General features: G+C 36.3%; 1 protein-coding gene across 1 annotated transcript in view; it reads right to left on the bottom strand.

Annotated features, from left to right (window-relative positions):
• LOC116888820 (complement factor H-related protein 4-like) overlaps positions 1–21,875 on the bottom strand; it is a 48,424-nt gene that overhangs the window by 10,616 nt on the left and 15,933 nt on the right. The window contains exons 4-7 of the mRNA XM_032890098.1: positions 14,236–14,418; positions 11,350–11,520; positions 3,400–3,594; positions 2,869–3,039 (exon numbers count right to left, since the gene is read on the bottom strand). Coding sequence (XP_032745989.1) covers positions 2,869–3,039; positions 3,400–3,594; positions 11,350–11,520; positions 14,236–14,418 — 720 coding nt within the window. The remainder of the gene's footprint in view (positions 1–2,868; positions 3,040–3,399; positions 3,595–11,349; positions 11,521–14,235; positions 14,419–21,875) is intronic.

Genomic DNA, 21,875 nt, shown 5'->3' with positions numbered 1-21,875 from the left:
TTCTGGCAAACTGAATCCAAGAGCACATCAAAACAATCATTCACCATGATCAAGTAGGCTTCATCCCAGGCATGCAGGGATGGTTTAATATACGGAAACCATCAACGGATCCATTATATAAACAAACTGAAAGAACAAAACCACATGATCATTTCATTAGATGCTGAGAAAGCATTTGACAAAATTCAACACCCTTCATGATAAAAGTCCTGGAAAAGAATAGGAATTCAAGGCCCATACCTAAACATAGTAAAAGCCATATACAGCAAACCAGTTGCTAACATTAAACTAAATGGAGAGAGAAACTTGAAGCAATCCCACTAAAATCAGGGACTAGACAAGGCTGCCCACTCTCTCCCTACTTATTCAATATAGTTCTTGAAGTTCTAGCCAGAGCAATCAGACAACAAAAAAGGAGGTCAAGGGATACAGATCGAAAAGAAGAAGTCAAAATATCACTATTTGCAGATGATATGATAGTATATTTAAGTGATCCCAAAAGTTCCACCAGAGAACTACTAAAGCTGATAAACAACTTCAGCAAAGTGGCTGGGTATAAAATTAACTCAAATAAATCAGTAGCCTTCCTCTACACAAAAGAGAAACAGGCCGAGAAAGAAATTAGGGAAATGACACCCTTCATAATAGATCCAAATAATATAAAGTACCTGGGGTGACTTTAACCAAGCAAGGAAAGATCTGTACAATAAGAACTTCAAGACTCTGAAGAAAGAAATTGAAGAAGATCTCAGAAGATGGAAAGATCTCCCATGCTCATGGATTGGCAGGATTAATATAGTAAAAATGGCCATTTACCAAAAGCGATCTACAGATTCAATGCAATCCCCATCAAAATACCAATCCAATTCTTCAAAGAGTTAGACAGAACAATTTGCAAATTCATCTGGAATAACAAAAAACCCAGGATAGCTAAAACTATCCTCAACAAAAAAAGGACTTCAGGGGGAATCACTATCCCAGATCTCAAGCAGTATTACAGAGCAATAGTGATAAAAACTGCATGGTATTGGTACAGAGACAGACAGATAGACCAATGGAACAGAATTGAAGACCCAGAAATGAACCCACACACCTATGGGCACTTGATTTTTGACAAAGGAGCCAAAACCATCCAATGGAAAAAGATAGCATTTTCAGCAAATGGTGCTGGTTCAACTGAGGTCAACATGTAGAAGAATGCAGATCGATCCATGCTTATCACCCTGTACAAAGCTTAAGTCCAAGTGGATCAAGGACCCCACATCAAACCAGATACACTCAAACTAATAGAAGAAAACTAGGGAAGCATTTGGAACACATGGGCACTGGAAAAATTTCCGAACAAAACACCCATGGCTTATGCTTTAAGATCAAGAATCGACAAATGGGATCTCATAAAACTGCAAAGCTTCTGTAAGGCAAAGGACACTGTGGTTAGGACAAAACGGCAACCAACAGATTGGGAAAAGATCTTTACCAATCCTACAACAGATAGAGGGCTTATATCCAAAATATACAAAGAACTGAAGAAGTTAGACAGCAGGGAGGCAAATAACCCTATTAAAAAATGGGGTTCAGAGCTAAACAGAGAATTAACAGCTGAGGAATGCCGAATGGCTGAGAAACACCTAAAGAAATGTTCAACATCGTTAGTCATAAGGGAAATGCAAATCAAAACAACCCTGAGATTTCACCTCACACCAGTGAGAATGGCTAAGATCAAAAACTCAGGTGACAGCAAATGCTGGCGAGGATGTGGAGAAAGGGAACACCTCCATTGTTGGTGGGGTTGCAGACTGCTACAACCATTCTGGAAATCAGTCTGGAGGTTCCTCAGAAAATTGGACATTGAACTGCCTGAGGATCCAGCTATACCTCTCCTGGGCATATACCCAAAAGATGCCCCAACATATAAAAAAAGACACGTGCTCCACTATGTTCATCGCAGCCTTATTTATAATAGCCAGAAGCTGGAAAGAACCCAGATGCCCTTCAACAGAGGAATGGATACAGAAAATGTGGTACATCTACACAATGGAATATTACTCAACTATCAAAAACAATGACTTTGTGAAATCCGAAGGCACATGGATGGAACTGGAAACTATCATCCTGAGTGAACTAACCCAATCACAGGAAAAACACACATAGTGTGAACTCATTGATAAGTGGCTATTAGCCCAAATGCTTGAATTACCCTAGATGCCTAGAACAAATGAAACTCAAGACGGATGATCAAAATGTGAATGCAGATCGCCCCCCTGAGAGACACAGCCAGAATACAGCAAATACAGAGGCGATGCCAGCAGGAAACCACTGAACTGAGAACAGGACCCCTGTTGAAGGAATCAGAAAGAACTGGAAGAGCTTGAAGGAACCCGAGACCCTATATGTACAGCAATGCTAACCAACCAGAGCTTCCAGGACTAAGCCACTATCCAAAGACTATACATGGACTGACCCTGGACTCCTGACCTCGAGGGTTGCAATGAATATCCTAGTAAGAGCACCAGTGGAAGGGGAAGCCATGGGTCCTCCTAAGACTGAACCCCTGGGGATCTAGACTGTGGGGGAGAGGGCAGCAAGGGGGGGAGGGGTGGGAGGGGAACACCCATAAGGAAGGGAGGGGGAGGGGGATGTTTGCCCGAAACTGGGAAAGGATAACACCAAATGTATATAAGAAATACTCAAGTTAATAATAAAAAAAAAAAAAAAAAATCATATAATCAAAAAAGAAAAAAAAAGAACACTCGAAACAATACAGCATTTTGCCCTATTTAACATATATATACATATATATATATATATATATATATATATATGATGGGAAGTCACAAGCATGTTGTGATCTCTGAACAGGGTACTTACTAATGCATTTGGCAGGAGGGGACCAGCCATTCTCTGTACATGTAATCGTGTCTTGACCATTTGGAAGACTATAGCCATTGTGACACTGGACTTTTACAGCCTGTTCCTCTACATATTTTCTTTGCCAGTATGAAGATTCCCCATTCTCCACATAATGGAAAACACATTGTTCTAAAAACCATAAAAATGATAAATAAAAAATAAAAACTTCCATTTGTTTGAAAATTAACTAAGTTAAATTTGGTTAACTTTAAATGAACATATGTGACATCCAAAAGTAAAGTTAGTAGCTGATGTTTAATAGTAGCCTTTATCTTTATTTTTTATAAATAAAATATGCAATGCTAAAGGTACTCCCTTATTATTCATGTGAAGAATTGCTCTCAAAGGACACAAGCTACTCTTTTTGCTCATGAATTCTTCTGTTGGTCTTATTTTTATTATGAGAAACTTAACTGTAATTATGTATGTGATCTATTCTTTTCACTCTAAAAGGATTAACCATAATTTAATATAAAGACATTGACTTACTGAGGCACGGGACTTCAGGCTCCCACCCTTTTTCTGTGCAACGAAGGTAGTCCCAGTATGACAGAGAAGGTGTCAAAAACCCATTGTCACAGTAATAGCTGTACTCATTTCCTATAGGTACTGGGAAGTAGGGTCTTCGTCTCCCCTCATGATATAGACCTCCATTTTTAATCTGTGGAAACTCACAAGGTTTCACTTGCCATAAAAATAAAACAAACAGAAAAGCACTCATATCAGAGACAAAACACTTAATCAGTAAATTATTTAAAATTAATTAGAATTAGTACATGAGAAGGGAGCGGGCATGCAGGATAAGGAAACGAATAGAATTCTGAAAGGTAGATGAGGTGTATGAGGATGTATTTCTTATAGAAGTCATGTTGTATCTTACAACTCACCAGAGAAGCAGATATATAATATAATAAATGTTCACTTGCAATTTGATGTGGAGCTGAAATCTAATGTGATTATATCATATTGAACTATACTTATACATTCATATTGATGTGCTGCATTGTTCATTGTATAAATAAATTATATAAACATTTTATTTAATTTTTCCCCTTCATGTTTTAATAAAATTGTACTTTAAATATTAGAGTAGCATTTCTTTTTCATGAAGAATGACTTTGCTTCAGAGAACCTCACAAAATATATTAAAAGAATCCAAACAAATATCAAAAGGAACACTGAAACTTCTTACAGCATCCTTATTCATTTCATTTTTTGTTTTATAAAAAAAAGATGGTTTTCAAGAATTTTTTTGTTCATCTCTTGTGTTTATTCATTTATCCATTCAACAAATATTTGAGACATTCTTAACTTTGCTTAGTGTCATTCTGTCTAAAGAGCTGATATTGAGTTTCCTTTAAACTCAGTCTGAGCTGGAAATATCTGGAAAAACTAGAAATTGTAAATGAGTCTCAGAGCAGGCAGGGTGCCAAGTAAGGGAAAGTTAGAGAAGATGTCATTAAAGGGTTCCTGAAGCTTGATTTTTTTAGGGATTATTGCTATGAGGAATGGAGATTAGATTCCATCCCAAGTTAGAAGTTTTAATCAAGGATGCAACATGGGTAGACTGACCGACTAACTTACTTTCTGTTAATTTTTGTCAGGATATCAGTATGTAGTCCAGGCTAGCATCAAACTCACAAACTTCCTGCCTCAGTGTCTGAACTGCTAGGATTACAAGGTTGTGCTTTTATGCCAAGTGACTGTATCTGTCTGTCTCTCTGTCTGTCTCTATCTCTCTGTCTGTCTCTGTTTCTCTGTCTCTGTGTCTCTCGGTCTCACTGTCTCTGTCTTTGTCTGTCTCCTTTCTCTGTCTCTGTCTCTGTCTCTCTGTCTCTCTGTCTCTCTGTCTCTCTGTCTCTCTCTCTCTCTCTATCTATCTCTGGTGTGTGTGTGTTCAATGCTTTGAGATATGTATGCTTCTATGGAACTGTCAGGTTCCATACACTCTTCAATATACTAAACAGTTCCATCTATGTTCACAACATGCCTCTTGCCATCCTGTCAGTCACGAACATCTGACCTTTAACACCTGGCAACCGTAAATCTGATCTCTATCACCATGTTGTGTCACCATAAAAATGTCATATGCACAGATATGTCTCAGTCAGTAAATTGTGTGCTATGCAAGCAGGAGAAACTGTGAATTCCCAGCAGAATACTACCTCTACCATCACCATGACTACCGAAATTTAAAAAAAAAGGAAAGCTTGGAAAAGCATTATATGTCTATAGTCCCAGCATTAGACAGGGATGGGAGAGTCACATAGGTCCCTGAAGTTACTCTCCTGTCAGTCTAGCTGAATTGGTCAACCTCAATCATGTGTCTAACAAAGAAACAAACAAAACCATGAAGAGTGATATGGTAAGTAATGTAAAAATCAACCTGTGGCATGCAAACTTGCTCACAATCACCTGTGCACACTGATACCAACACCTGTACATACCTATAGCACAGGCATCTATGTGCAGACACAGATAGTTTTGGATTGGTAGTTACATGCTCTAAGACTTTGTGGAAGTTTGTGAGACACTGTCAAACTATTTCCTCAGAGCAGCTGTGGTGGTTTCCAGTCAGATAGCAGTGCCTGAGTGTTCCTTGTCAGCAACTGGTAAGGACCTACTAATTACTTTGCTCATTTTAATAGCTCTCTCATCATGATTTGAATTCCTACAATTTGCTAGGTATGTTTTATATTTTTTACTTTTGTTTTTCTTTTTTCCCATCTTTATTAAATTGGGTATTTCTTATTTACATTTCAAATGTTATTCCCTTTCCCGCTTTCCAGACCAACATCTCCCTAACCCTTCACCCTCCTCTTCTATATGGGTGTTCCCCTCCCAAACCTCCTCCCATTATCATCCTCCTCCCAGCCTTGGCAGGACCAAGGGCTTCCCCTGCCACTGGTGCTATTACTAGGCTATTCATTGCTACCTATGAGGTTGGAGCCCAGGGTCAGTCCATGTATAGTCTTTGGGTAGTGGCTTAGTCCCTGGAAGGTCTGGTTGGTTGGCATTGTTGTTCATATGGGGTCTCAAGCCCCTTCAAGCTCTTTCAGTCCTTTCTCTGATTCCTTCAATGGGGGTCCCGATTTCAGTTCAGTGATTTGCTGCTGACATTTGCCTATGTATTTTCCATATTCTGGCTCTGTCTCTTAGGAGAGATCTACATCCGGTTGCTGTCAGCCTGCACTTCTTTGCTTCATCCATCTTATCTAGTTTGCTGGCTGTATATGTATGGGCCACATGTGGGGCAGGCTCTGAATGGGTGTCCCTTCTGTGTCTGTTCTAAACTTTGCCTCCCTATTCCCTCTCAAGGGTATTCTTGTTCCCCTTTTAAAGAAGGAATGAAGCATTCGCATTTTGGTCACCCTTCTTGAGTTTCATGTGCTCTGTGCATCTGGGGTAATTCGAGCATTTGGGCTAATATCCACTTATCAATGAGTGCATACCACATGTGTTTTTCTGTGATTGGGTTACCTCACACAGGATGATATTTTCCAGTTCCATCTATTTGCCTATGAATTTCATAAAGTCATTGTTTTTGGTAGTTGAGTAGTATTCCATTGTGTAGATATACCACATTTTCTGTATCCATTCCTCTGTTGAATGGCATCTGGGTTCTTTCCAGCTTTTGGCTATTATAAATAAGGCTGCTATGAACATAGTGGAGCATGTGTCTTTGTTATATGTTGGGGCATCTTTTGGGTGTATGCCCAAGAGAGATATAGCTGGGTCTTCAGGTAGTACAAAGTCCAATTTTCTGAGGAACCTCCAGACTGATTTCCAGAATGGTTGTACCAGTCTGCAATCCCACCAACAATGGAGGAATGTTCCTCTTTCTCCACATCCTCTCCAGCATCTGCTGTTGCTAGAATTTTTGATCTTAGACATTCTGAGTGGTGTGAGGTGGAATCTCAGGGTTGTTTTGATTTGCATTTTCCTTATAACTAAAGATGTTGAACATTTCTTTAGGTGCTTCTCAGCCATTCAGCATTCCTCAGCTGTGAATTCTTTGTTTAGCTCTGAACCCCATTTTTTTTTTATTATTAACTTGAGTATTTCTTATATACATTTCGAATGTTATTCCCTTTCCTGGTTTCGGCAAACATCCCCTCCCCCTCCTTCCTTATGGGTGTTCCTCCCACCCCTCCCCCATTGCTGCCCTCTCCCAACAGTCTAGTTCACTAGGGGTTCAGTCTTAGCAGGACCCAGGGCTTCCCTTCCACTGGTGCTCTTACTAGGATATTCATTGCAAACCTCACGAGGTCAGAGTCCAGGGTCAGTCCATGTATAGTCTTTGGGTAGTGGCTTAGTCCCTGAAACCTGGTTGGTTGGCATTGCTGTACATATGGAGTCTCGTGCTCCTTCAAGCTCTTCCAGTTCTTTCTCTGATTGTTCAACAGGGGTCCTGTTCTCAGTTCAGTGGTTTCCTGCTGGCATACGCCTCTGTATTTGCTGTATTCTGGCTGTGTCTCTCATGAGCGATCTGCATTCACATTTTGATCATCCGTCTTGAGTTTCATTTGTTCTAGGCATCTAGGGTAATTCAAGCATTTGGGCTAATAGCCACTTATCAATGTGTACATACCATGTATGTCTTTCTGTGATTGGGTTAGCTCACTCAGGATGATAGTTTCCAGTTCCAACCATTTGCCTACGAATTTTACAAAGTCATTGTTTTTGATAGCTGAGTAATATTCCATTGTGTAGATGTACCACATTTTCTGTATCCATTCCTCTGTTGAAGGGCATCTGGGTTCTTTCCAGCTTCTGGCTATTATAAATAAGGCTGCGATGAACATAGTGGAGCACGTGTCTTTTTTATATGTTGGGGCATCTTTTGCTGAACCCCATTTTTTAATAGGATTATTTGTCTCCCTGTGGTCTAACTTCTTGAGTTCTTTGTATATTTTGGATATAAGCCCTCTATCAGTTGTAGCATTGGTAAAGATCTTTTCCCAATCTGCTGGTTGCCGTTTTGTCCTAACAACAGTGTCCTTTGTCTTACAGAAGCTTTGCAGTTTTATGAGATCCCATTAGTAGATTCTTGATCTTAGAGCATAAGCCATTGGTGTTTTGTTCAGGAAATTTTCTCCAGTGCCCATGTGTTCGAGATTCTTCCCCACTTTTTCTTCTATTAGTTTGAGTGTATCTGGTTTGATATGAAGGTTCAAGAATTTTTTTTGTACATTCATTACCTTGTTTATAAATTTAAATTCTTTTTATTCTAAGTTTTATTCTTTAGCAAATTTGATAGTTAATACTTTTCATAGAACATCAATAACAAATTAGTTCACTAAGATTTCTTTCTGTGGGCATCAAATGAGACACAATTTAAAGTAGGAATACCATACTAACACAGTCCTCCAGCTCTTAGCTGATATCCCTTCTCTTGTGGGCATAGGCGACTCTGTCTTTGTCTATTTCATTTGCAATTCCTCAAAATTGACTTAGTATTCCTGATCAGCAAATTAGCATTGGTGGTTAGTACTTAGAGCAGCCACACTTCACATCTTACACTTTTCTAGATGTAGGTCATGGTTCTTCCAATAGTCATAGTCTGTCCATCACTTCTTGACTAAGGCTACTCACAACACGGTTTAACATATTTACTAATTTTAAAAACTATTTTAAATAATTACTGAAATAGTTCATTTTTTGAACCTAACCCAGAATCCTTTAGTTTTTGTTGGCAAATTTCATCCATCTACAAATTCAACATGGCATTAAAAAAATCAGTTTTTGGAATCTCTCCTAATGCAGATTCATGATCATCATTCTCTGTATTGTTGCACTTGTAAATTTATGCCATATTTCCAACCCAACAGTAACCATTTGATGAATGAATGAGTAAGTGAACAGGCCTGAGAAGAGAACACTACACATTTTAAGAAGAAACATTCTGTAGTGAACTTACAGAGGAATTAGTTGTCTTTATTTTATCCAGGAAAACATCAAAAATTCCACTGTGCTATAACTCAAATTCAGATACATTCAGGCCACAGTAAGTTCTGATATATTTGGACAGATATGCTTTGAGGAACCAATCACAATACAATTTAAGGCACATTTTACTACAGTGATTCCACATCTGTAATTGTTAACATACTCAAAAGTCCATGACAGGGGTGTCATAGGTCTAGGCAGGAGGGTCTGTCTATATTCTGTTAGTAAGATGAATCTAAACATATATGGTTGTATTTATAGACAATCAGCAACCACAACATTACCCAGAGAAGATTATCTATTCTAGTGAACTATAATGATTCTATGATTCTAGTAAAGAAGATGCTGAAAATAATGAGAGTGTGGGCTCAGTATTAAACATGAAATTTACAGCATACCCTTCAGTGTTTAATAATATGGATGAAGACCACAAAGGTCTTAGAATGTTTGGTAATAGCTATGAACTTTCTTCTGGGCTCTACACAGCCAGTGTAATCACAAACTCCCAACAACTACAGTTATAGCAAGGAGTCTGCACAAGAATGGTCCATCAGCATCCAGGAATGACTGGAGTAAGATCTTAGGGAGCCATGGCCCTCACCTCTGAAATATTTCATGGTGAGAGATTCTTAAAAAAATGGAATCTGTGTTTTGAGGTATATACCCACTAGTGACTGAACCACCTTAAAAATGATAGTTTTTATCTAAGTGTTACACATATAGCTTGGGTTAAACTAAATACATCACACATCAAAGCTCAAACATATGAATTGGCAAAAGGAAGGGCAATGATGAAATATGAATCATACAGTTGCAGATATGAATATCCAGAATACATTATATACATGTTAGAAATTGTCAATTAATTAAATGTAAGAAAATTCATTTTATAATATTAATTGTAATAAAAACATTAAACTGTTTCTTTACAGTTCTCATATGCATTAATAGTATTTCTTACTGGAAATATCTTCTTCAATTTTTATTATGGTCTGGACCTCAAAATCTCATGACAATTAGAGCTTAGGTGCACATTGCTTGTGTTTTGTGAGAGGGAATAATGACTAGCCTGGTTAAAATAGTTAAGTCACTGGGGCTTCCCCTTTGAAGGGTTATTGGGATGTTGGCTATTCCTTTTTAGATAATGTTTCCTGGTGGACAGGAAGCAATGAGCTTTGATTTTGAACTCACTCTATGACATGACAATCTGTCTAGTTACATATTTAAAATGATAGAACAAGTTTAAAATAAATTTGAGTTATCAAAAATGAATAAATCTTTCTTTGTTATAAGTTATTTACTTCAGGAATATTGACACAGACAGAAAGATGATTAAGATGAAATCGTCAACTATTCATTTGTAATCAGTTTCCTTCCTTCCTTCCTTCCTTCCTTCCTTCCTTCCTTCCTTCCTTCCTTCCTCCTCCTCCCTCCTCCCTCCCTCCCTCCCTCCTCCCTCCCTCCTCCTCCCTCCCCTTCCTTCCTTCCTTCCTTCCTTCCTTCCTTCCTTCCTTCCTTCCTTCCTTCCTTCCTTCTTTTTCTGTTTCTTTCTTTTCTTGGGGGCAGGATATAAGGGTTGTGATATCCACTTACGACAGACTACTATATAGAAAGAAATAATAGGTGCAGATAGATCAAAACCTGGAAAAGAAGTATTCCAGAAATAGAATGATCTTGACCCCCCCCCCAAAAAAAACCAGTTCAGTGTACATGTGCGTTCCATTGACACTTTTCAAAGCCACTCTCTCCAGAGATAGGAGGATTATTTTCTTCTTCATGTGCATATTGAACTCAGGATATAAGGAATAGCTATGGTAAAAAGCCTGGTGTGTCAGAGTTTGTCATGGATGGATTCTAGACTCCGTTTGTTTCTCTGATTAATAACTGTAAGGCAAGTTAGCTGTTTTCAACCAATCAATGCACAGGTTTATTTGATAAGGAACAAGGCCTCTTGCCAAATCCTAGTGAGTGTGGCATGTTGGCCTAGCAAAGTCTCCTGATGACTGACAGCCAAGACAATTTCTGACAGCACCATACTGATGCAGAGCCAGTAGCCAAATCATCTTTAAATCTGGCTGACAGAAATAGGGGGACAATAAAGTTTCATTATTAAGCAAATAATTTTAAAGGCTATTTGCTAGAATGCAAATGAATAAGTAGAATTTTTATACGATAATATTCTTACCCAATAATTTGGTAAAAATTTTTGAAATTTAAATTAAAAGTATACATATGCACATATATGTAAATTAGAGAAGTAAATTATGAATTATTTGCCTTCTAAGATGTGTTTTTAATATTATTTCATATCTTAAATTCAATATTAGTTAAAATATAGTATCACATCAAATACTAGTTTGAACAGAAGACTGTTTCTAATGGTTGTAAAGAAATAAAAATTCAAATATTGCTGGTAAAGTATCTCTATCTGTGCATGTTTAAAAGAATAATATCAGTACTATGGGGAGTAAATATGTGAATACAACTTACTACATTTTGGAGCAGGGATCCATCCAGTACTTGTACACTTTGCTACAGTTTCCTGGGTTGCAGAGTAGAAACCGTCTTTACATTCAAATTTTATTTCATCTTGAGCTGTGTAGGTAACCCTTTGAGGTGAGTAGATACCATTTGGAATATCAGGAGGTTTGCATGCCATTCCTGAAAGTAAGCATTTAAAAATAACGAGAAGCATTTAACTTCTTTACAAATATATATACTTGAAAGCTGTAAAACTGACATTTAATAAGCACATCTCCCTATGCTTGACTTAGCATTCTGGCTTCCTTTCTTGCCTCCTGATGTATTTGTGTCTTTCTGATATAAACTTTTGCCTATTGAAGCCATCACTTATGGCTTCATGATTTATGATTCATATAACTGGCAATGCAATGACATCATCACATAATTCTTCAATGATTATTTTCATTTCCTAATCATTGACATTGTTGTTCTCAACAAACATTGGGCATATGTACTAATATTCATTTCAAATAGATGTGAAGGTTTCACACCCATTATTTTTGAAGTAAACGTTTCCTTTGAGTTACTTGGGAAAATACTAAGCAAGTTACATCTTTAAACTTACAGGAAAATGTGTGATTTTTCACGTTTGAAATAAAAAAGGCCCCACACATATCATAGATAAATCAGCTGATTCACAAATTACTTTCTATAATTAAAATAGCTGCATAAAAGGCAGAGGCTGTGATGGACAGGAAAACAAATGGAATTCGTACATCTGAATGAAGTGTGTAGGAAGTCTTTCTTCAACAGCTCACCAGAGAAGTGGATCAGGGATATTATTGCTTAATTAAAAATGGTTTGGAACTGAAATTTAACATGATTACATTATTTTAAACCATTGTATTCAAAACTTATATTGTAATTTTCCATAATTTTTCCTCTCCTTGCTCTTATTTATAAATAATTAGTACCTTTACTATCAGAATAGTATTAATTTCCACGAGATATTATTTTATTACAGGAAACCTTATGTAACATGTTAAAAGAATTCTAACAAATATCAAGCAAACGACATAAATTTACTATAGCTTCCTTTTTCACTGTATTTTTTTATAAGAGAATTTTTCATGAGTTTTCTATATTTTTTTCACACATGGTTTAAAATACATATTCTTTATATCCTAAGTATTTTTTTAAACAAATTTGAGAATAATATTCCTCATAGATAATCAGTAAATTACATTATCTCACTGTGATTTCTTTTTAAAAGTTATTAATAGCAGCATAATTTAAATTAGGATATCATATTACCACAGTTCTCAGATATTTTGTTCTTATATGAGCATTTATGAATCTATCTTTGACATTTTTATGGCTGATTCCTTGAAACAAACCTAATATTCTTTAAAGTATAGCAGCAGCAGAGGTAGTAGGCCCTTAATCCGCCCCAAATACACTTTTCCAGATGCAGGCTGTGGCCCTACCTACATTGATGTTTTTCTATCAGTTTTGATTCAGGTTACTTACAACATTAACATTTGTTATTTTAAGTTTTTTTTTTTTTTGTGATACCATTCTAACTGGATGAGGAAGTATCTCATTGTAGGTTTGACTGGCAGTACCATGACAGCTAATCAAATTGAGCATTATTTTCCACACTGACCTGTGTATTTATTTATTTTTAATAACAGTTTGTTACTTTTACACATGCAAACTCCTGATGTTGAACTGATTATACCCATTTTTGAACTCTAGAGTCTATAAATTGTATTGATTATATATTTTTTTGCCATACAGATGCATTTCAATGTGAAAAACTATTGCTCAGGGTTTGATTTGTGTCCTGTGCTGTGGGATCACATTCAAATACTCAGAATCCAAACCCATCTACTGTTTTTCCCGTTGTTTCCCCTTGTAATTTCGGGGTTTTCTTCTTTCACGTATGTCTTTTATCCACTTTCAGTTGATTATTTTTCCCAGTCTGAGACAGAAATCAATCAACCTTTAAAGGAGGGGATGGGGGGTTATGGACAGGAAACCAGGAAATGGAATAACATTTGAAACATAAATAAAGAAATGTATGTAATAAAAGAAATCTCTATGTGTATCCTGATTTTCCTTGTATTATTTAGTGAAGATGCTATGCCTTTTCCCAGTGTGCATTTGAAACTCTATCAAGATCAATTAACTATAGATGCTTAGATTAATTTCTCAAATATACATTCTCTTCTGTGCATCAGTTTTATCTTAGTGCAGAATGATCTGGTTATTATGGCTCTTGGTATGTCTTGAAATAAGGCATCATGATATCTCCATGATATCTCCATTTAACTTCCCTTTCTTGTATTCATTTTATTATATTTCCATACAGTTTTAGAATTGCTTCTCATCTTGTATGAAGAATGTTGCTCATATTTTAATGGAGTTTCCTAGAGTCTGTTAATTCCATTGGAAAGCATGGGCATTTTAATGTTTATTCCCCTAATTTATTAATATATATTAGATTTCTTTTTTGAGTTTTGTGAGATTGTTTTATCAATAAACTACAGCATTCAGAAGTCATTCTGAAGTAATTCCGATCTGTTAAGTTCACTGTTAGATAATTTTTTAAAATTTCTGTGAATGAGATTGCTTTTATTTTTACTTCTCATAAAAATAGAATTGATATATAGAAAAAGGTCTCTCTCTCTCTCTCTCTCTCTCTCTCTGTCTGTGTGTGTGTGTGTGTGTGTGTGTGTGTGCTTGTACACATTTTTCTTCTTAATCAGATTTGTTTTCAGTACTTAAATTTGGCTGCCTGCTTGGGATTTACCACATATAGTAGCTTGTACTTTCGAATAAAATGAGTCGACTTCAGCTTTCGTATTGGAATACTGACTTTCCCAGGATCTATGAGAACAAGGTACTTACGTAAACATTTTGGTGGCTCTGACCAGTCTCCATTCATACATATGATTGTTTTGTTGCCCTGCATTTGATACAAATACTGGCACTGATAATCAACTGATGATGGTGGGATGTATACTGGTAGTGGGAAGGATGTGATGTCTCCATTCTCAATAGGTGGAGGAGGCCCACATATCTTTGTTGAATCTAAAAAGACAACATTTGAAATTTTGAGAGATCAAGTCAAAGTACTGGCTCAAGTAGCACCAGTAAAAATACAGTGCTAAACACAAAATCAAGACTTTAGTGATTTCTGTGTACAGAAATGATTGCTTGAAGAAATTTCAATAATGCAAACTGAGGGTTAAAGTGCAAGTACTTCCTTCTCACATAAAGCACTTAATGAATTAGAGCAAGCATGTCTACTCTGAAGCCTTCCAGTGATAATAAATGTCTTATCAGCTAATGAACAGATAGACGCCAAATGCAGACAGGCACAGTTTCTTTGTTTTCATGACACTGGAATATTTTCTGTTCCTCTATCCACATATTTTTGATCTTCATTGACAATGTTGTACAAACACATGTTCATTGGCAAGAGGCTAATTAGGTTTTCTGCATTCCTGATAGGGTCAAGGTGAGTATGGATATATATATATATATATATATATATATATATATATATATATATATATGTTATTCTTTTTCTACCAGCTGCCTGGGAGTACCCAGAACCAACACAGATGTTTGGAAAAAATTTCAATCTATGAGTTGAGTTAAAAAATACATTCTCCAATCTGGTGAGCTGCCTACAGGCTTTGCAGGGTACTCTAGTTTCCTGTGTTGGGTGAGCTTTGGTGATGTAACTGTCTTTGAGTCATTTCTGTTCCTGTAATTAAACTCTCATCTATATTTCTGTAACTAGCTTCAAGAAAACTCATGTCTCATCAAGTTTCACTTTGTTGGCAGTGTACATTGGTCTGTTCTGGTCTCACTATCTGGAGTGAGTAGTTGCTTGTGTATCATCTCCACAGGAAATTTTTTTTTTATACTCAGAGTTGTATATAAATACTTTTATCTTATTTTCCATTTGATTTTTATAATAGAACTGACCCTAAGGCCATCGCTTAACCAAGTGTTGTTCCAATGAACTAGTAAGAAAGCTTTGATTTCATAATCTTGAACTGCTTATACTCAGAGAGAAATTAATGATCATCATTTGTTTAGTTTGATTTTATTTAATTGTGAGTCATGTGTTTCCTCTTGTATGTATGTGATAAGTCTTCATATGTAGCACAGACTTATCTGGAATTTAAGACCTTTATACCTTTATCTACCAAGTGCTAGAATTACAGGGAAATGTGAAGCACTTTACTTAGTGTTGACTTCCTTAGTGAATTAAATTTGAATAAACTGTTCAACTGAAAGTCAAGTTATTGGTTTCTGGTACTATCCTTTCACTATTTTCTACTTTGCCACTAGTCCTTCATCTTCTTCCTAATATGTTTAAGTTTACATGATCTTGTTTTATAGTGCAACTCATCATTTTAGTAATGAATACCTACTTTAATTGATTAAGAGCTTGTATTTATTATAATAAAACAAAATTACACTCTAATCAGAGACATATAATGTGCATAGTTTATACACATGAATCATTTATTTAATACATTTGGTTTGGTTGGTTTTATACAATGAGAGTAGTTGCTTCTCTTTCTGGCGACCTGTGTTCAATCTTGAAGATTGATATGATGAAATGAGTGAGCTGACTCTTACAAGTATCTGACGTTTGACATTTACTTGTACAATGTGGTGTACATACATTCTTACATATAAACATTCACACAAATGTACACATACAATAAATTAATATACACAATATAGTATGAAGTAATATTGTTATCTTTGGCTTTCTAAAAAGTCTTTTCTCATAGTTTACATGAAATCAGATGGAAGATTCATGGAAATTCAATATTCTAGGTGGTAGTATTGCAGGGCCCCTGAAGGGGATAGGAACTCCACAGGAAGACCAGAATAGTCAATTAATCTGGACCCTTTGGGCTCTCAGAGACTGAACCATCTACTAAAGAACATATACAGGCTGGACCTAGGCCTCCACACACATATGTAGCAGATGTGCAGTTTCATGTGGGTCCTGAACAACTGGAGTAGGAATTATCACAAAACTTGTTGCCTGTACATGGGATATAGAGACTTGATGTGCCATGGTGGAAAGATCCCCAGGATGCCTCAACTTCTCAAAGGAGAGAAGTAAGGGGGAAGAGAAAGGATTGTAGGATGAGGTGGTAGGGAGTGGGGGGGGTCAGTGAGCAGGATAAAAAGTGAATAATTAAAAGCAAAACAAGGACACAAAACCTTCTTGCAGAGAGCTGGTCTGCCTGGAGCCCTCTTGCTCCTAAGCCAACAGCGCACAGGTGGAACCCTAATTTCTTTCATTGACTGTCCAAAGAGAGACTAGCTGGGAGTGCACAGGAATCAAGAGTTGCAGGGCAGCATTGGACAGGACCCTTTCAGTCTCCATCTGTGCACAGAGCTGGGGCTATGCCACAGCTCTTGGACCCCAAACTTGGCAGTAGAGAGCTGGTCTGCCAGGAGTGCTCTCACTTCAAAGATCACAGGCTCATAGGCTCACAAGTCCACAGGAGGGACAAACTCCAGTCAGAGACACCAAGACCAACTAACATCAGAGATACCAGGTGGCAAGAGGCAAGCACAAGAACCTAAGCAACAGAAACAAAGACTACTTGGCACGATCAGAATACAGTTCTCCCACCACAGCAAATACTGAATATCCCAACACAATGGAAAAGCAAGGTTTGGATTTAAAATCACATCTCATGTTTATGATAGAGTGCTTTACGTTGGACATAAATAACTCTGTTAAACAAATACAGGACAACACAAGTAAACAAGTAGAAGCCCTTAAAGAGGAAACACAAAAATCCCTTAAAGAGTTAAAGGAAAACACAGCCAAACAGATGAAGGAATTGAACACAACCATTCAGGATCAAAAATGGAAATAGAAACAATAAATAAATCATAAAGGGAAGCAACCCTGGAGATAGAAAAACCTAGGAAAGAGATCAAGAGTCATAGACACAAGCATCACCAACAGAATATAAGAGATAGAAGAGAGGGAATAACACTCGAAATGTATATAAGAAATATTCAAGTTAATAAAAAAAAGAAAATAAAAGACTTTTTCAATTAAAAAAAAGATATTTGTTATAAGGCAAATCAATGTCTTTATCTGAATATTATTATAATGTTCTGTATTTAAGAATAATACTTTAAAAAATGAAAATATTCTAAAAAAAAAAAAAGAGATAGAAGAGAGAATCTCAGGGACAGAAGATACCATAGAAAAAATTGACACAATAGTAAAAAAAAAATTCCAAGATGCAAAAAACTCCTAACCCAAAACATCCAAAAAATCCAGAAAACAATGAGAAAGTTAAACCTAAGGATAATAGGTATAGAAGAGAGAGAAGATTCCCAAATTAAAGGGCCAGTAAATATCTTCAACAAAATTATAGAAGAAAACTTCCTTTACCTAAAGAAAGAGATTCCCATAAACATACAAGAAGCCTACAAAACTCCAAATAGATTGGACCAGAAAAGAAATTCCACCCATCACATAATAGTCAAAACACAAAACATAGAAAGATATATTAAAAGTAGTAAGGGAAAAGGTCAAGTTACATACAAAGGCAGCCATATCAGAATTTTTTTGAGAATACTTTCTGGGCCTTGGAGCTGGCACTCTTTCCCTTCTTTTATTCCTATTATATTTTGGTTAGGCATTTTCATAGTGTTCCAGATTCACAGGATGTTTTGTGTCAGGAACTTTTTAGATTTAACATTTTCTTTGACAAATATATCAAGTTCTTCTATCTTTATTTTGTGGGATAGTTTGAAGGGTATTGGTATTAGGTCTTCTTTGAAGGTCTGATAGAATTCTGCACTAAACCCACCGGGTCCTGGGCTTTTTTTTTTTTTGGTTGGAAGATTTCAATGACTGCTTTTATTTCTTTGGGAGTTATGGGACTGTTTAGATAGTTTCTCTAATCCTGATTTAACTTTGGTACCTGGGATCTGTCTAGAAAATTGTCCATTTCATTCAGATTTTTCAGTTTGGTTGAGTATACGCTTTTGTAGTAGGATCTAATGGGTTTTTTTTAATTTCCTCAAATTCTGTTTTTATGTCTCCCTTTTTATTTCTGATTTTGTTAATTTGGATACACTCTCTGTGTCCTCTCGTTAGTCTGGCTAAGGGTTTATCTATCTTGTTGATTTTCTCAAAGAACCCACTCCTGGTTTGGTTGACTCTTTATGTAGTTCTTTTTGTTTCTAATTGGGTGATTTCAGCTCTGAGTTTGAATATTTCCTACCATCTACTCCTCTTGGATAAATTTGTTTCTTTTTGTTCTAGAGCTCTCAGGTGTGCTGTCAAGCTGTTAGTGTATGCTCTCTCCAATTTCTTTTTGGAGGCACTCAATGTGATGAGTTTTCCTCTTAGCACTGTTTTCATTGTGTCCCATAAGTTTGGGTATGTTGTGCCTTCATTGTCATTAAATTCTAAAAAGCCTTTAATGTCTTCCTTTATTTCTTCCTTGACCAAGTTGCCATTGCGTAAATGATGGTTCAGCTTCGATGAGTGTGTGGACTTTCTGTTATTTTCATTGTTATTGAAGACCAGCATTAGTCTATAGTGATCTGATAGGAGGCAAGTGATAATTTCAATCTTCTTATATCTGTTGAGCCCTGTTTTGTGACAGATTATATAGTCAGTTTTAGAGAAGAGACTTTGAGGTGCTGAGAAGAAGGTATATTCTTTTGTTTTCAAATTAAATGTTCTATAGTTATCTGCTAAATCCATTTGGTTTATAATCTCTGTTAATTTCACTGTGTCTCAATTTGTTTCTATTTCCATGCCCTGTCCATTGATGAGAGAGGGGTGTTGAACTCTCCCACTATTATTGTGTGTGGTGCAATGTATGCTTTGAGTCTTAGTAAAGTTTCTTTTATGAATGTGGGTGGCCTTGCATTTGTAGCATAGATGTTCAGAATTGAGAGTTCATCTTGGTAGATTTTTCCTTTGATGAGTGTGAAATATCCTTCCTTATCTTTTTTGATAACTATTGTAGAAAGTATATTTTATTTGATATTAAAATGGCTACTCCAGCTTCTTTATTGAGACCATTTGCTTGGAAATTTTTTTCCCAACCTTTTATTCTTAGGTAGTATTTGTCATTGTCACTCAGGTGTGTTTCCCCCAAAATCTGTACTTCCAGGTTATAAATCCACTCCTGTCTCATGTCCTCCAGTCAGGAGGAAAGCAGAAGTTAAGTTTATGGCTTGGTTCCCAGCACTAGCCAATTATGCTAAAGGCCATAGTAGCACCCTAATTAGATGCCTGACAGGCTAGTAACACTCACCTCTTGCTTGCCATTTTTCTGTAAAACCTTGTCCCACTGAGTGTTCTGGACTTTTCTCCACAGCAATGTCCTGTGGATCTATGGTGAATTAAGCCCTGTGAATAAAGACCCTGGTGGGATTGCATCAGATAGGCTCCTGATTGGTCTTTTGGAGTTCGGAAACCCTTCCTTGGTACTATACTTTAAGAAAATCAACAACATAGAAAAACCTTTAGCCAAGTTAACCCAGTAACAGACAGTATTCACATAAATAAAATCAGCAATGAAAAGAGAGACATAACAACTGACACTGAGGAGAGTCAAATTATTATCAGGTCTTACTTCAAAAGCCTAATTTTCACAAGATTGGAAAATCTTAATGAATTGGCCAGATACCACTTACCAATGCTAAATCAAGATTAGTTAAGGGTTTACACAACTCCATAACCCCTAAAGAAATAGAAGTAGTCATTAAAAGTCTTCCTTTAAAAAACAGACCAACCAACCAAACAAACAAAAACAAAACAAAACAAACAGCCTGGGTCAAAGGGCGAATGGTTTTAATGCAGAACTCTACCATACTTTCAAGGAAGAGCTAATACTGTTCAAATTATTCCACAAAATGGAAACAAAATGAGTACTGCCAAACTCATTATATGAGGCCACGATCACCCTGATACCTAAACAACAGAAAGACTCAACAAAGAAAGAGAATTTCCGACCAGTTTTTCTTATGAACATTGATGCAAAGATAATAAAATAATCACAAACTGAATCCAGAAATACATCAAAGATGTCATCCATAAAGATACAGTAGGTTTCATCCCAGGATGCAGGGATGATTCAATATACAAAAATCTATCAATCTAATCCACCATATAAGCAAACTGTTAAAAAAGAAGCAGTATGATTATCTCCAATGCTGAAAAAGCCTTTGATAAAATCCAACATTCCTTCTTGTTAAAGGTATTAGAGAAATCAGGGATAAAGGGCATATATCTAAACAAAGGGTGAAATACAGCAAGCCAATAGCTAATATCAAAATAAATGGAGAGAAGCTTAATGCAATTCCACTAAAATTAGGGACAAGTATGTACACTCTTTTGTTATTTATTCAATACATTACTTGAAATTCTAGCCAGAGCAATAAGACAATTAAGAAGATCAAGGGAATATAAATTGGAAAGGAAGAAGTCAAAGTAACACTATTTGCAGATGATACGATAATATACATAAGCGACCCCAAAATTCTACCACAGAACTCCTACATCTGATAAGCACCTTCAGCAAAGTGGCTGGATACAAAATTAACTCAAATAGATCAGTAGCCCTCCATTATACAAATGGTAAACGGGCAAGAAAGAAATTAGAGAAACAAGACTTTTTACAATACCCATGAATAATATAAAATATCTTAGTATAACTCTAACCAAGCAAGTGAAACATTTGTTCAACAAGAACTTTAAGTCCTTCAAGAAAGAAAGTGAAGAAGATATCAGAAGAGGGAAAGATCTTCCATGCTCATAGATCAGTAGTATTAACATAGTAAAAAATGACCAACTTATCAAAAGCAATCTACAGATTCCATGCAATCCTCATCAAAACACAATTTTTATAGACCTTGAAAGAGAAATTCTCAACTTCATTTGGAAAAATAGAAAAACCCAGGATAGCCAAAACAATCCTGAATAATAAAAGAAATTTGGGAAATATCATCCCTGACCTCAAGCTGTACTACAGAGCAATAGTAGTAAAAACTGCATGGTATTAATATAGAAACAGATATGTTGATTAATGGAGTTGAATTGAAGACCAAGAAATAAACCCACAGTACTTTTGAATACTTGGTCTTTGATAAAGAAAGCAAAACCATAAAATGGGGAAAAGAAAGCATCTTCACCAAATGGTGCTGGTCTGACTGGATGTCTACATATAGAAGAGTGAAATTTGATCCATATTCATTATCCTTCACCAACTCAACTCCAAGTGGCCCAAGGACCTCAACAAAAAACCAGATTCACTAAACCTAATAGAAGAGTGGTTGGGAAAGAGTCTAGAAGGCATTGATACAGGAGACAATTACTTGAACAGAACACCAAAGGTTCAAGCTCTAAAATCAACAATTGTTAAATGGGACCTCGCCATTCTATAAAGCAAAGGACACCGTCAATTGAATAAAACAGCAGTCTACAGATTGGGAAAGGATTGTCACCAATCCTACATTTG

Source organism: Rattus rattus, chromosome X (genome assembly GCF_011064425.1).
Source record: "Rattus rattus isolate New Zealand chromosome X, Rrattus_CSIRO_v1, whole genome shotgun sequence".
NCBI classification, from domain to species: domain Eukaryota; kingdom Metazoa; phylum Chordata; class Mammalia; order Rodentia; family Muridae; genus Rattus; species Rattus rattus.
The sequence above is the reverse complement of the archived record's forward strand: the minus strand, read 5'-3'. Positions and strand labels throughout refer to the sequence as shown.